General features: G+C 46.5%; 1 protein-coding gene across 1 annotated transcript in view; it reads right to left on the bottom strand.

The window, feature by feature from the left end:
• The window catches only part of LOC124010415 (BTB/POZ domain-containing protein KCTD16-like), a 58,543-nt gene extending 49,766 nt beyond the window's left edge, over positions 1 to 8,777 (bottom strand). The window contains exon 1 of the mRNA XM_046322823.1: positions 7,310 to 8,777. Coding sequence (XP_046178779.1) covers positions 7,310 to 8,138 — 829 coding nt within the window. The 5' untranslated portion in view covers positions 8,139 to 8,777. The remainder of the gene's footprint in view (positions 1 to 7,309) is intronic.
• Positions 8,778 to 16,332: the final 7,555 nt, after the last annotated feature.

Below are 16,332 nucleotides of genomic sequence, written 5' to 3'. Positions count from 1 at the left end.
CAGGGAGGGTTTAGACCAGAAAGGGTATAGACCAGGGAGGGTATAGACCAGAGAAGGTATCGACAAGGGGGTATAGACCAGGGAGGGTATAGACCAGGGAGGGTATAGACCAGAGAGGGTATAGACCAGGAAGGGGATAGACCAGGAAGGGGATAGACCAGGGAGGGTGTAGACCAGGGAGGGTTTAGACCACAGAGGTTCTAGACCAGGGAGGGTATAGACCAGGGAGGGTTTAGACCAGAAAGGGTATAGACCAGGGAGGGTATAGACCAGAGAAGGTATAGACCAGGGAGGGTATAGACCAGGGAGGGTATAGACCAGGGAGGGTTTAGACCAGAGAGGGTTTAGACCAGGAGGGTTAAGACCAGGGAGGGTATATACCAGAGAGGGTATAGACCAGAGAGGGTATAAAGCAAGGAGGGTAAAGACCAGAGAGGGTTTAGACCAGGGAGGGTATAGACCAGAGAGGGTATAAGACCAGGGAGGGTATAGACCAGGGAGGGTTTAGACCAGAGACGGTATAGACCAGGGAGGGTATAGACCAGGGGGGGTTTAGACCAGGAAGGGTATAGACCAGAGAGGGTATAGACCAGAGAGGGTATAGACCAGGGAGGGTATAGACCAGAGAGGGTATAGACCAGGAAGGGGATAGACCAGAAAGGGGATAGACCAGGGAGGGTTTAGACCACAGAGGTTCTAGACCAGGGAGGGTATAGACCAGGGGGGGTTTAGACCAGGAAGGGTATAGACCAGAGAGGGTATAGACCAGGGAGGGTTTAGAATAGAGAGGGTATAAACCAGGGAGGGTATAGACCAGGGAGGGATTAGACCAGAGAGGGTATAGACCAGAGAGGGTATATACCAGGGAGGGTATAGACCAGAGAGGGTATATACCAGGGAGGGTATAGACAAGGGAGGGTTTAGACCAGGGAGGGTATGGACCAGAGAGGGTATAGACCAGAGAGGGTTTAGACCAGGAAGGGGATAGACCAGGGAGGGTATAGCCCAGGGAGGGTTTAGACCACAGAGGTTATAGACCAGGGAGGGTTAAGACCAGGGAGGGTATAGACCAGAGAGGGTATAGACCAGAGAGGGTATAAAGCAAGGAGGGTATAGACCAGGGAGGGTATAAGACCAGGGAGGGTATAGACCAGGAAGGGTTTAGACCAGAGAGGGTATAGACCAGGGAGGGTATAGACCAGGGGGGTTTAAACCAGGAAGGGTATAGACGAGAGAGGGTATAGACGAGAGAGGGTATAGACCAGAGAGGGTATACACCAGAGAGGGTATAGACCAGGGAGGGTTTAGAATAGAGAGGGTATAAACCAGGGAGGGTATAGACCAGGGAGGGATTAGACCAGAGAGGGTATAGACCAGAGAGGGTATATACCAGGGAGGGTATAGACAAGGGAGGGTTTAGACCAGGGAGGGTAGAGACCACAGAGGTTATAGACCAGGGAGGGTTAAGACCAGGGAGGGTATAGACCAGAGAGGGTATAAAGCAAGGAGGGTATAGACCAGGGAGGGTATAGAACAGAGAGGGTATAGACCAGAGAGGGTATAGACCAGGAAGGGGATAGACCAGGGAGGGTATAGACCAGGGAGGGTTTAGACCACAGAGGTTCTAGACCAGGGAGGGTATAGACCAGGAAGGGGATAGACCAGGGAGGGTGTAGACCAGGGAGGGGTTAGACCACAGAGGTTCTAGACCAGGGAGGGTATAGACCAGGGAGGGTTTAGACCAGAAAGGGTATAGACCAGGGAGGGTATAGACCAGAGAAGGTATCGACAAGGGAGGGTATAGACCAGGGAGGGTATAGACCAGGGAGGGTATAGACCAGAGAGGGTATAGACCAGGAAGGGGATAGACCAGGAAGGGGATAGACCAGGGAGGGTGTAGACCAGGGAGGGTTTAGACCACAGAGGTTCTAGACCAGGGAGGGTATAGACCAGGGAGGGTTTAGACCAGAAAGGGTATAGACCAGGGAGGGTATAGACCAGAGAAGGTATAGACCAGGGAGGGTATAGACCAGGGAGGGTATAGACCAGGGAGGGTTTAGACCAGAGACGGTTTAGACCAGGGAGGGTTAAGACCAGGGAGGGTATATACCAGAGAGGGTATAGACCAGAGAGGGTATAAAGCAAGGAGGGTAAAGACCAGAGAGGGTTTAGACCAGGGAGGGTATAGACCAGAGAGGGTATAAGACCAGGGAGGGTATAGACCAGGGAGGGTTTAGACCAGAGACGGTATAGACCAGGGAGGGTATAGACCAGGGGGGGTTTAGACCAGGAAGGGTATAGACCAGAGAGGGTATAGACCAGAGAGGGTATAGACCAGGGAGGGTATAGACCAGAGAGGGTATAGACCAGGAAGGGGATAGACCAGGAAGGGGATAGACCAGGGAGGGTTTAGACCACAGAGGTTCTAGACCAGGGAGGGTATAGACCAGGGAGGGTTTAGACCAGAAAGGGTATAGACCAGGGAGGGTATAGACCAGAGAAGGTATAGACCAGGGAGGGTATAGACCAGGGAGGGTATAGACCAGGGAGGGTATAGACCAGAGAGGGTATAAAGCAAGGAGGGTAAAGACCAGAGAGGGTTTAGACCAGCGAGGGTATAGACCAGAGAGGGTATAAGACCAGAGAGGGTATAAGACCAGGGAGGGTTTAGATCAGAGAGGGTATAGACCAGGGAGGGTATAGACCAGGGGGGGTTTAGACCAGGAAGGGTATAGACCAGAGAGGGTATAGACCAGGGAGGGTTTAGAATAGAGAGGGTATAAACCAGGGAGGGTATAGACCAGGGAGGGATTAGACCAGAGAGGGTATAGACCAGAGAGGGTATATACCAGGGAGGGTATAGACAAGGGAGGGTTTAGACCAGGGAGGGTAGAGACCAGAGAGGGTATAGACCAGGAAGGGGATAGACCAGGGAGGGTATAGACCAGGGAGGGTTTAGACCACAGAGGTTATAGACCAGGGAGGGTATAGACCAGGGAGGGTTTAGACCAGAAAGGGTATAGACCAGAGAGTTTATAGACCAGGGAGGGTATAGACCAGGGAGGGTTTAGACCAGAGAGGGTATAGACCAGAGAGGGTATAGACCAGAGAGGGTATAGACCAGAGAGGGTATATACCAGGGAGGGTTTAGACCAGAGAGGGTATAGACCAGGGAGGGTTTTGGCCAGGGAGGGTATAGACCAGAGAGGGTATAGACCAGAGAGGGTATAGATGACGGAGGGTTTAGACCAGAGAGGGTATAGACCAGGAAGGGGATAGACCAGGGAGGGTATAGACCAGAGAGGGTTTAGACCAGAGAGCGTATAGACCAGGGAGGTTATAGACCAGGGAGGGTTTAGACCAGGGAGGGTATAGACCAGAGAGGGTATAGACCAGGGAGGGTATAGGCCAGGGAGGGTTTAGACCAAGGAGGGTTTAGACCAGAGAGGGTATAGACCAGGGAGGGTATAGACCAGAGAGGGTATAGACCAAGGAGGGTTTAGACCAGAGAGGGTATAGACCACGGAGGGTTTAGACCAGAGAGGGTATAAGACCAGGGAGAGTATAGACCAGGGAGGGTTTAGACCAGAGAGGGTATAGACCAGGGAGGGTATAGACCAGGGGGGGTTTAGACCAGGAAGGGTATAGACCAGAGAGGGTATAGACCAGAGAGGGTATAGACCAGAGAGGGTATAGACCAGGAAGGGGATAGACCAGGAAGGGGATATACCAGGGAGGGTTTAGACCACAGAGGTTCTAGACCAGGGAGGGTATAGACCAGGGAGGGTTTAGACCAGAAAGGTTATAGACCAGAGAAGGTATAGACCAGGGAGGGTATAGACCAGGGAGGGTATAGACCAGGGAGGGTATAGACCAGGGAGGGTATAGACCAGAGAGGGTATAAAGCAAGGAGGGTAAAGACCAGAGAGGGTTTAGACCAGGGAGGGTATAGACCAGGGAGGGTTTAGAATAGAGAGGTTATAAACCAGGGAGGGTATAGACCAGGGAGGGATTAGACCAGAGAGGGTATAGACCAGGAAGGGTATAGACCAGAGAGGGTATAGACCAGGGAGGGTTTAGAATAGAGAGGGTATAAACCAGGGAGGGTATAGACCAGGGAGGGATTAGATCAGAGAGGGTATAGACCAGAGAGGGTATATACCAGGGAGGGTATAGACAAGGGAGGGTTTAGACCAGGGAGGGTAGAGACCAGAGAGGGTATAGACCAGGAAGGGGATAGACCAGGGAGGGTATAGACCAGGGAGGGTTTAGACCACAGAGGTTATAGACCAGGGTGGGTATAGACCAGGGAGAGTTTAGACCAGAAAGGGTATAGACCAGAGAGTTTATAGACCAGGGAGGGTATAGACCAGAGAGGGTATAGACCAGAGAGGGTATAGACCAGAGTGGGTATAGACCAGAGAGGGTATAGACCAGAGAGGGTATATACCAGGGAGGGTTTAGACCAGGGAGGGTTTTGGCCAGGGAGGGTATAGACCAGAGAGGGTATAGACCAGAGAGGGTATAGACGACGGAGGGTTTAGACCAGAGAGGGTATAGACCAGGAAGGGGATAGACCAGGGAGGGTATAGACCAGAGAGGGTTTAGACCAGAGAGCGTATAGACCAGGGAGGTTATAGACCAGGGAGGGTTTAGACCAGGGAGGGTATAGACCAGAGAGGGTATAGACCAGGGAGGGTATAGGCCAGGGAGGGTATAGATCAAGGAGGGTTTAGACCAGAGAGGGTATAGACCAGGGAGGGTATAGACCAGAGAGGGTATAGACCAAGGAGGGTTTAGACCAGAGAGGGTATAGACCACGGAGGGTTTAGACCAGAGAGGGTATAGACAAAGGAGGGTATAGACCACGGAGGGTTTAGAACAGGCAGAGTTTAGACCAGAGAGGGTATAGACCAGGGTTCCCAGTTGTTTTGGCAACACACACACACACTATAACACACACACACCGTGACATACACACACACTACTGTTAAAGTGGTGTACAGAATATAAATGATGTTGGTCGATATAGTGGTAACGTTACTATTTTATTCATGATATAGCCCTACCTCCTCTATACTGACAGCATGAGGTGTGTGTGTGTGTGTGTGTGTGTGTGTGTGTGTGTGTGTGTGTGTGTGTGTGTGTGTGTGTGTGTGTGTGTGTGTGTGTGTGTGTGTGTGTGTGTGTGTGTGTGTGTGTGTGTGTGTGTGTGTGTGTGTGTGGCAGAGGAGGTTTGAAGAATAGGCTTGTGTACCTTGCCTGAGACTTGAAGTGACGCCTGGTTTTTAAATCAGTGTGCTAACTCTTCTTCCGTCATGCAGGTGGCTGGGGATTGATCTCTGATTGGTTACTTCCCAGTGTAATTTAGTGCACTGACACTGAGTAAACAAAACATTAAGAACACCTGCTCTTTCCATGACATAGCTTTCACCTGGATTCACCTGGTTAGTCTATGAGCCCTTATTGATGTCACCTGTTAAATCCACTTCTGTCAGTGTTGATGAAGGGGAGAAAACCAATTAAAAAGGATTGTTAATTAAGCCTTGAGACATGGATTGTGTATGTGTGCCACTCAGTGGGTGAATGGGCAAGACACAATATTTAAGTGCCCTTTGAATGAGGTATGGTAAAAGGTGCCAGGCGCACCAGTTTGAGTGTGTCAAGAACTGCATCGCTGCTGGGTTTTTCACGCTCAACAGTTTCTCATGTGTATCATGAATGGTCCACTACCCAGAGGACATCCAGCCAATGGCAGGCCAGTGGTCGAAAATGGGTCATTGATGAAAGAGGACAGAGAGGCTGACACGATGGGCTACAGTTAGTCAATTGACAATCTAGTACAACATTACCATAAAAGAATGCACAACTCATTGTACCTTGACACGAATGGGGTATGGCAGCCGACGACCTTACAGACTTCCACTTCTTTCAGCAAAAAAAATAGAAAATGGGCTAAAGAACAAACACTGAGGAATTTGAAAAATATTTGCCTGGTCTGATGAATCCCCGTTCCTGCTTTTGAGGACTAGGGTATGGAGAAAACCACGAGTACATGCATCTGTAATTCCACGTGTCGACATTACAGGCTGATGGTGGTGGTGTGATGGTGTGGGGTGTGTTTTCAGGGCCCACATTGGGCCTTTTGATAAAAGTGAAGCAAAGTTTGAATGCCACAGGATATCTGAACATCACTGCCAATCAGGTGCTTCCCTTCATGGCAGCAGTGTATCCATCTGTATATTGAGCATCCGTGGGATGAGATGGAACAACCTAGTCCCAGTAGAGATACACTCCCAGACAACTTGACACAACTGTGGGAACATGGGGCCAACATCCCTGTGGAACGCTTGGAGTGAACAGGGGCCAGCACCCCTGTGGAACACCTGGAGTCAACATGGGCCAGCATCCCTGTGGAACGCTTGGAGTGAACAGGGGCCAGCACCCCTGTGGAACACCTGGAGTCAACATGGGCCAGCATCCCTGTGGAACGCTTGGAGTGAACAGGGGCCAGCACCCCTGTGGAACACCTGGAGTCAACATGGGCCAGCATCCCTGTGGAACGCTTGGAGTGAACAGGGGCCAGCACCCCTGTGGAACACCTGGAGTCAACATGGGCCAGCATCCCTGTGAAACGCTTTCCACACCTTGTAGAGTCCATTCCCTGACAAATGGAAGCTGTTGTGAGGGCAAAGGGGGCTGCAATTCAATACTAGGAAGGTGTTCCTAATGTTTTGTACACTCAGTGTATATAATCACAAACTTGAAAAGCTAGTTAAAACCAGGTGCAGGGAGAAAAGCTAGTTAAAACCAGGTGCATGGAGAAAAGCTAGTTAAAACCAGGTGCAGGGAGAAAAGCTAGTTAAAACCAGGTCCACGGAGAAAAGCTAGTTAAAACCAGGTGCAGGGAGAAAAGCTAGTTAAAACCAGGTGCAGGGAGAAAAGCTAGTTAAAACCAGGTGCAGGGAGAAAAGCTAGTTAAAACCAGGTGCAGGGAGAAAAGCTAGTTAAAACCAGGTGCAGGGAGAAAAGCTAGTTAAAACCAGGTGCAGGGAGAAAAGCTAGTTAAAACCAGGTGCAGGGAGAAAAGCTAGTTAAAACCAGGTGCAGGGATGATAGCAAAGGGCACCATATGGGCCTGAGACAACTATATTTATCCTAGTGAGTCTGTCAGACATCTAGTCTAACATACTTAACTATTCCCTTTACTAAATCCACTTAAACATGGCGTCAACCAGTGGCCTGACGCCATGTTGGACTCTACATTACTAAAGAAGGTTTATGGTGTTTTATGTGGGAAATCACTTACGGTAGAAGACGTACTGCGTGAAGTTGGACCAGACTTTCTCGGGTGCGTAATGGCTGATGGAAGAAGCGGTGATCGACGAGTTACAGGCAACGATGTGGAACCCGCTCTCCGACAGCATGTCAAAGGCCCGCTCCAAGTGACGGAACCGGAGGAAGAACCGGGAGGTGTACCTGTCCGCAGGCCTGTCCGCGTCTCGGCTCTCGTTCAGGGTGTTTCCAAACACCTCTTTGGCGAGGCCGATCCTTCCGCTGATGAAGATTCTGGGTACTGCTTTTGGGGATTTGGGGTCAATCTGGCTGTCCTTGCCTCCCGGTGCAGCACACGTGCCTTTGAAACCGACGGTTATGTATCCATACCTCCGGTCCAGAGAGTAGGAGGAATATATCCTCTGGTCGCTGCCTAGCGAGGCGTCGTCAAAATCACTGTGAAAAGGGTCGTCCTGAAACTGTTTAGATTCCTCGGACGCCAACAGTTTGACCAGTTTGGGGAGTTCAAAGTATTCCGCTTCCCGTTTTAACCTCCCTTTCTCTGGGAAGTGGTCCGGTAGAACGACCTGCTTATCTCTCAGATAATCCAATACATATCGGAACAGGAAACCATCTCTGTCGATAAAATAACGTCCCCGGAGGTCCCGTGCCAAATCATTCGAGGACCCCTTCTTGGTGGAGAATAACCGTCCCAATAAGGAATTAGGGATGCTTGTTAAAGTATGGAGACGAGTATAGTATACCTGACCTCCTACGTTTAGTTCAATAACATCAGACGGCGGGGTTTGCACCGACCCTGTTTCTTTTGCCTGCTGGGTTTTACAATTCTCAATCAGTGCCATTTTTTAAATTCATGCACAAAACCAAATCCCGGTCACCGTTAGGCGCGCAGATGTTTCCGAAAAAGTTTTCAATCTATATGGGATGGAATGGCATGTCTTCTGTGTGCTGATTAGGTCTACATACCAAGGACACCGTTGACCACCATTTACAAACCTCCCCAACATTATTCAAGACAAGTGCTGTAAAAAAAACTCAGGTGCCTCAGTTAAGCCGCGCGTGAAATGCCTGCCGTTCGTGCAAGTGTTCTGTTTAATGAAATCGATCAGCGCATCCAATGCATGCATCATTTTACTCACGTCCATTGCTATGTCCTATTGATATAATCCTACAGTGAAATCAAAGTGAAATCACCATTATTCCATCATCAATTGAACAAATGATTCAACACCTCTGTACTTCAGTCCGTTCTGGATAAAAATGTCAAACTTCTTTGATTCTGCAAGGCAAGCTCCTGTCCCTGTTCATTTTAACGGTCCAATGTAACTTCATTTGCCGGAAGCAACTGCACGTCCGCTGTTCACTGAGACCGTGCTGAAATTGCCACGCGCGTGCAGTTATTTTCTTAAAGTGAAGATGGGAATCTGGACGCCAGTGAAGCGCGCGCCCATCTCTCCGTCTCCAAACTGCTGTGCAGAGAGGAGAACAGAAGTAATCGCCAGGCTGGCATCGGAGTGAAGAAGGTTAACATGAGGATTCTCCAGCGGTTGCGCGGGGAAAAAAAACATTATGGGGAGTTACGTCTTACATCATTATCTTAAAGGAAAATGACATTTGAAAACGTGTGACGTAGAGTAGATTAACCTACATTCTGAATGACATTAAGAAAATAGATTAACATTCTGCAAAGTAGCCTAATAGGCGATGATAACATATGACGTTGAATTTAATTAGGGGATTTGCAAATGCTTAAATTTATCAGGTGAATATTTAAAAACCATGAATTATATTATTTGTTAAAAGAAAATACTCACACCTTATGTTTCTTTGCTCCACATTATTTATCTATGCAAATTAATAATGTCTTAATTGTCAATCACTAGCTATTATTCCACGTTGTGATTGGACTGGGTGAGTGGGCGTCACTTCAGCACCATGGACAGGTATCGTTCCGCAACAAGTGGCCATTGGAATGAGTGCGCAACCCGTTGTCTGCACATGCGAAGGCTTTCTTTCAATCCATGATGGTGGCAGTGCACGAATACTTAGGCCTACTTGTCACAGTAATTATCTTTAAATAGCTCATATGTTGCAATGCATGTCGGCCATTTCCAACATATTATCTTGTTTGCCCTTTAATTAAGGGCTGGCTTGGATGAGTCAAGTACACTGAGAATACCACACATTTGGAACACCTTCCTTATAATGAGTTGCACCACTCCCCTTTTGCCCTTACAACTGTTTCATTTCGTCAGGACATGGAATCTGCAAGGTATTGAAAGCGTTCCACAGGGATGCTGCTCGCCCCTAGTTGACCCCCACAGTTGTGTCAAGTTGGCTGGTGGACCATTCATGATACACACAGAAAACTGTTGAGCATGAAAAACCCAGCAGCGTTGCAGTTCTTGGCACAAACGGGTGCTCCTGGCACCTACTACCATACCCCGTTCAAAGGCACTAAAATATTTTGTCTTATCCATTCACCCTCTGAATGGCAGACATACACAATCCATGTCTCAATTGTTTCAAGGCTTAAAAATCCTTCTTTAACCTGTCTCCTCCCCTTCATCTACATTGGATGGTGTGGATTTAACAGGTGACATCAATGAGGCATCATAGCTTTCACCTGGATTCACCTGGTCAGTCTGTCATGGAAAGAGCATGTTTTAAAAACCTCTACAGGATCGGTGTGTTTAGTAGAACTGTACTCTTTCGTAGGCCTGTACTCTTTAATAGGTCTGTACTCTTTAGTAGGCCTGTACTCTTTATTAGGCCTGTACTCTCTTTAGTAGAACTGTACTCTTTAGTAGGCCTGTACTCTCTTTAGTAGAACTGTACTCTTTAGTAGGCCTGTACTCTCTTTAGTAGAACTGTACTCTCTTTAGTAGAACTGTACTCTTTAGTAGGCCTGTACTCTCTTTAGTAGGCCTGTACTCTTTAGTAGGCCTGTACTCTCTTTAGTAGGCCTGTACTCTCTTTAGTAGGCCTGTACTCTCTTTAGTAGGCCTGTATTCTCTTTAGTAGGCCTGTACTCTCTTTGGTAGGCCTGTACTCTTTAGTAGGCCTGTACTCTGTTTAGTAGGCCTGTACTCTCTTTAGTAGGCCTGTACTCTCTTTAGTAGGCCCTTACTCTTTCGTAGGCCTGTACTCTCTTTAGTAGGCCTGTACTCTCTTTAGTAGGTCTGTACTCTCTTTAGTAGGCCTGTACTCTCTTTAGTAGGCCTGTACTCTCTTTAGTAGGCCTGTACTCTCTTTAGTAGGCCTGTACTCTGTTTAGTAGGCCTGTACTCTCTTTAGTAGGCCTGTACTCTCTTTAGTAGGCCTGTACTCTCTTTAGTAGGCCTGTACTCTCTTTAGTAGGCCTGCACTCTTTAGTAGGCCTGTACTCTCTTTAGTAGGCCTGTACTCTCTTTAGTAGGCCTGTACTCTCTTTAGTAGACCTATGCTCCTTAGTAGGCCTGTACTCTTTAGTAGGCCTGTACTCTCTTTAGTAGGCCTGTACTCTGTTTAGTAGGCCTGTACTCTGTTTAGTAGGCCTGTACTTTCTTTAGTAGGCCTGTACTCTCTTTAGTAGGTCTGTACTCTTTAGTAGGCCTATACTCTTTAGTAGGCCAGTACTCTTTAGTAGGCCTATACTCTTTAGTAGACCTATGCTCTTTAGTAGGTCTGTACTCTTTAGTAGGCCTATACTCTTTAGTAGACCTATGCTCTTTAGTAGGCCTGTACTCTTTAGTAGGTCTGTACTCTGTAGTAGGCCTGTACTCTTTAGTAGGCCTGTACTCTTTAGTAGGCCTGTACTCTTTAGTAGACCTGTACTCTCTTTAGTAGGCTTGTACTCTTTAGTAGGCCTGTACTCTTTAGTAGGCCTGTACTCTTTAGTAGACCTGTACTCTCTTTAGTAGGCCTGTACTCTCTTTAGCAGGCCTGTACTCTTCAGTGGACCTATATTCTTTAGAAGGCCTGTACTCTCTTTAGTAGGCCTGTACTCTTTAGTAAGCCTGTACTCTCTTTGGTAGCCATGTACTCTTTAGTAGGCCTGTACTCTCTTTAGTAGACCTATACTTTTTAGTAGGCCTGTACTCTTTAGTAGACCTGTACTCTTTAGTAGGCCTATACTCTCTTTAGTAGGCCTGTACTTTAGAATGTATGCACACATGACTGTAAGTCGCTTTGGATAAAAGCGTCTGCTAAATGGCATATATTACAATATTACAATATTACTCTCTTTAGTAGGCCTGTACTCTTTAGTAGGCCTATACTCTTTAGCAGACCTATACTCTTTAGTAGGCCTGTACTCTTTAGTAGGCCTGTACTCTTTAGTAGGCCTGTACTCTTTTTAGTAGGCCCTTACTCTTTCGTAGGCCTGTACTCTTTAGTAGGCCTATACTCTCTTTAGCAGGCCTGTACTCTTCAGTGGACCTATATTCTTTAGAAGGCCTGTACTCTCTTTAGTAGGCCTGTACTCTCTTTGGTAGGCATGTACTCTTTAGTAGGCCTGTACTCTCTTTAGTAGACCTATACTTTTTAGTAGGCCTGTACTCTTTAGTAGGCCTGTACTCTTTAGTAGGCCTATACTCTTTAGTAGACCTATACTCTTTAGTAGGCCTATACACTCTTTAGTAGGCCTGTACTTTTTAGTAGACCTGTACTCTTTAGTAGGCCTATACTCTCTTTAGTAGGCCTGTACTCTTTAGTAGGCCTATACTCTTTAGTAGGCCTGTACTCTTTAGTAGGCCTATACTCTTTAGTAGGCCTGTACTCTTTAGTAGGTCCTGTACTCTTTAGTAGGCCTGTACTCTTTAGTAGGTCCTGTACTCTTTAGTAGGCCTGTACTCTTTAGTAGGCCTGTATTCTGTAGTAGGCCTGTATTCTGTAGTAGGCCTGTACTCTCTTCAGTAGACCTATACTCTTAAGTGGACCTATATTCTTTAGAAGGCCTGTACTCTTTAGTGGTCCTGTACTCTTTAGTAGGCCTGTACTCTCTTTAGTAGGCCTGTACTTTTTAGTAGACCTGTACTCTTTAGTAGGCCTATACTCTCTTTAGTAGGCCTGTACTCTTTAGTAGGCCTATACTCTTTAGTAGGCCTGTACTCTTTAGTAGGCCTATACTCTTTAGCAGACCTATACTCTTTAGCAGACCTATACTCTTTAGTAGGCCTGTACTCTTTAGTAGGTCCTGTACTCTTTAGTAGGCCTGTACTCTTTAGTAGGCCTGTATTCTGTAGTAGGCCTGTACTCTCTTCAGTAGACCTATACTCTTAAGTGGACCTATATTCTTTAGAAGGCCTGTACTCTTTAGTAGGTCCTGTACTCTTTAGTAGGCCTGTACTCTTTAGTAGGCCTGTACTCTCTTTAGTAGGCCTGTACTCGTAAGTGGACCTATATTCTTTAGAAGGTCTGTACTCTCTTTAGTAGGCCTGTACACTTTAGTAGACCTGTACTCTCTTTAGTAGGCTGGTACTCTTTAGTAGGCCTGTACTCTTTAGTAGGCCTGTACTCTCTTTAGTAGGCCTGTACTCTCTTTAGTAGACCTATGCTCCTTAGTAGGCCTGTACTCTTTAGTAGGCCTGTACTCTCTTTAGTAGGCCTGTACTCTGTTTAGTAGGCCTGTACTCTGTTTAGTAGGCCTGTACTCTCTTTAGTAGGCCTGTACTCTCTTTAGTAGGTCTGTACTCTTTAGTAGGCCTATACTCTTTAGTAGGCCAGTACTCTTTAGTAGGCCTATACTCTTTAGTAGACCTATGCTCTTTAGTAGGTCTGTACTCTTTAGTAGGCCTATACCTTTAGTAGACCTATGCTCTTTAGTAGGCCTGTACTCTTTAGTAGGTCTGTACTCTGTAGTAGGCCTGTACTCTTTAGTAGGCCTGTACTCTTTAGTAGGCCTGTACACTTTAGTAGACCTGTACTCTCTTTAGTAGGCTTGTACTCTTTAGTAGGCCTGTACTCTTTAGTAGGCCTGTACTCTTTAGTAGACCTGTACTCTCTTTAGTAGGCCTGTACTCTCTTTAGCAGGCCTGTACTCTTCAGTGGACCTATATTCTTTAGAAGGCCTGTACTCTCTTTAGTAGGCCTGTACTCTTTAGTAAGCCTGTACTCTCTTTGGTAGCCATGTACTCTTTAGTAGGCCTGTACTCTCTTTAGTAGACCTATACTTTTTAGTAGGCCTGTACTCTTTAGTAGACCTGTACTCTTTAGTAGGCCTATACTCTCTTTAGTAGGCCTGTACTCTTTAGTAGACCTATACTCTTTAGTAGGCCTGTACTTTTTAGTAGACCTGTACTCTTTAGTAAGCCTATGCTCTCTTTAGTAGGCCTGTACTCTTTAGTAGGCCTATACTCTTTAGCAGACCTATACTCTTTAGTAGGCCTGTACTCTTTAGTAGGTCCTGTACTCTTTAGTAGGCCTGTACTCTTTAGTAGGCCTGTACTCTGTAGTAGGCCTGTACTCTCTTCAGTAGACCTATACTCTTCAGTAGGCCTGTACTCTTTAGTAGGCCTGTACTCTTTAGTATGCCTGTAGTCTTTAGTAGAAATGTACTCTTTAGTAGGCCTGTGCTCTCTATAGTAGGCCTGTACTCTTTACTAGGCCTGTACTCTTTAGTAGGCCTGTACTCTCTTTAGTAGGCCTGTACTCTCTTTAGTAGGCCTGTACTCTTAAGTGGACCTATATTCTTTAGAAGGCCTGTACTCTCTTTAGTAGGCCTGTACACTTTAGTAGACCTGTACTCTCTTTAGTAGGCTGGTACTCTTTAGTAGGCCTGTACTCTTTAGTAGGCCTGTACTCTCTTTAGTAGGCCTGTACTCTCTTTAGCAGGCCTGTACTCTTCAGTGGACCTATATTCTTTAGAAGGCCTGTACTCTCTTTAGTAGGCCTGTACTCTGTTTAGTAGGCCTGTACTCTCTTTAGTAGGCCTGTACTCTCTTTAGTAGGCCTGTACTCTCTTTAGTAGACCTGTACTCTCTTTAGTAGACCTGTACTCTCTTTAGTAGGCCTGTACTCTTTAGTAGGCCTGTACTCTCTTTAGTAGACCTATGCTCCTTAGTAGGCCTGTACTCTTTAGTAGGCCTGTACTCTTTAGTAGGCCTGTACTCTCTTTAGTAGGCCTGTACTCTGTTTAGTAGGCCTGTACTCTCTTTAGTAAGTCTGTACTCTCTTTAGTAGGCCTGTACTCTCTTTAGTAGGCCTGTACTCTCTTTAGTAGGCCTGTACTCTCTTTAGTAGACCTATGCTCTCTTTAGTAGGCCTGTACTCTGTTTAGTAGGCATGTACTCTCTTTAGTAGACCTGTACTCTCTTTAGTAGACCTGTACTCTCTTTAGTAGGCCTGTACTCTTTAGTAGGCCTGTACTCTCTTTAGTAGACCTATGCTCCTTAGTAGGCCTGTACTCTTTAGTAGGCCTGTACTCTTTAGTAGGCCTGTACTCTTTAGTAGGCCTGTACTCTTTAGTAGGCCTGTACTCTTTAGTAGGCCTGTACTCTCTTTAGTAGGCCTGTACTCTCTTTAGTAGGCCTGTACTATCTTTAGTAGGCCTGTACTCTATTTAGTAGGCCTGTACTCTCTTTAGTAGGCCTGTACTCTGTTTAGTAGGCCTGTACTCTCTTTAGTAGGCCTGTACTCTCTTTAGTAGGCCTGTACTCTCTTTAGTAGGCCTGCACTCTGTTTAGTAGGCCTGTACTCTCTTTAGTAGGCCTGTACTCTCTTTAGTAGGCCTGTACTATCTTTAGTAGGCCTGTACTCTATTTAGTAGGCCTGTACTCTCTTTAGTAGGCCTGTACTCTCTTTAGTAGACCTGTACTCTCTTTAGTAGGCCTGTACTCTTTAGTAGGCCTGTACTCTCTTTAGTAGACCTATGCTCCTTAGTAGGCCTGTACTCTTTAGTAGGCCTGTACTCTCTTTAGTAGGCCTGTACTCTGTTTAGTAGGCCTGTACTCTCTTTAGTAGGCCTGTACTCTGTTTAGTAGGCCTGTACTCTCTTTAGTAAGTCTGTACTCTCTTTAGTAGGCCTGTACTCTCTTTAGTAGGCCTGTACTCTCTTTAGTAGGCCTGTACTCTCTTTAGTAGGCCTGTACTCTCTTTAGTAGACCTATGCTCCTTAGTAGGCCTGTACTCTTTAGTAGGCCTGTACTCTCTTTAGTAGGCCTGTACTCTCTTTAGTAGGCCTGTACTCTCTTTAGTAGGCCTGTACTCTTTAGTAGGCCTGTACTCTCTTTAGTAGGCCTGTACTATCTTTAGTAGGCCTGTACTCTCTTTAGTAGGCCTGTACTCTATTTAGTAGGCCTGTACTCTCTTTAGTAGGCCTGTACTCTGTTTAGTAGGCCTGTACTCTCTTTAGTAGGCCTGTACTCTCTTTAGTAGGCCTGTACTCTCTTTAGTAGGCCTGTACTCTCTTTAGTAGGCCTGTACTCTCTTTAGTAGGCCTGTACTCTCTTTAGTAGGCCTGTACTCTGTTTAGTAGGCCTGTACTCTCTTTAGTAGGCCTGTACTCTCCTTAGTAGGCCTGTACTCTCTTTAGTAGACCTGTACTCTCTTTAGTAGACCTGTACTCTCTTTAGTAGGCCTGTACTCTCTTTAGTTGGCCTGTACTCTTTAGTAGGCCTGTACTCTTTAGTAGGCCTGTACTCTCTTTAGTAGGCCTGTACTCTCTTTAGTAGGCCTGTACTCTTTAGTAGGCCTGTACTCTTTAGTAGGCCTGTACTCTCTTTAGTAGGCCTGTACTATCTTTAGTAGGCCTGTACTCTCTTTAGTAGGCCTGTACTCTCTTTAGTAGGCCTGTACTCTATTTAGTAGGCCTGTACTCTCTTTAGTAGGCCTGTACTCTGTTTAGTAGGCCTGTACTCTCTTTAGTAGGCCTGTACTCTCTTTAGTAGGCCTGTACTCTCTTTAGTAGGCCTGTACTCTCTTTAGTAGGCCTGTACTCTGTTTAGTAGGACTGTACTCTGTTTAGTAGGACTGTACTCTCCTTAGTAGGCCTGTACTCTCTTTAGTAGGCCTGTACTCTCTTTAGTAGACCTGTACTCTCTTTAGTTGGCCTGTACT

This window comes from Oncorhynchus gorbuscha, linkage group LG23, assembly GCF_021184085.1.
Source record: "Oncorhynchus gorbuscha isolate QuinsamMale2020 ecotype Even-year linkage group LG23, OgorEven_v1.0, whole genome shotgun sequence".
Lineage (NCBI taxonomy): Eukaryota > Metazoa > Chordata > Actinopteri > Salmoniformes > Salmonidae > Oncorhynchus > Oncorhynchus gorbuscha.
This window is presented reverse-complemented; position numbering and strand designations above follow the sequence as displayed.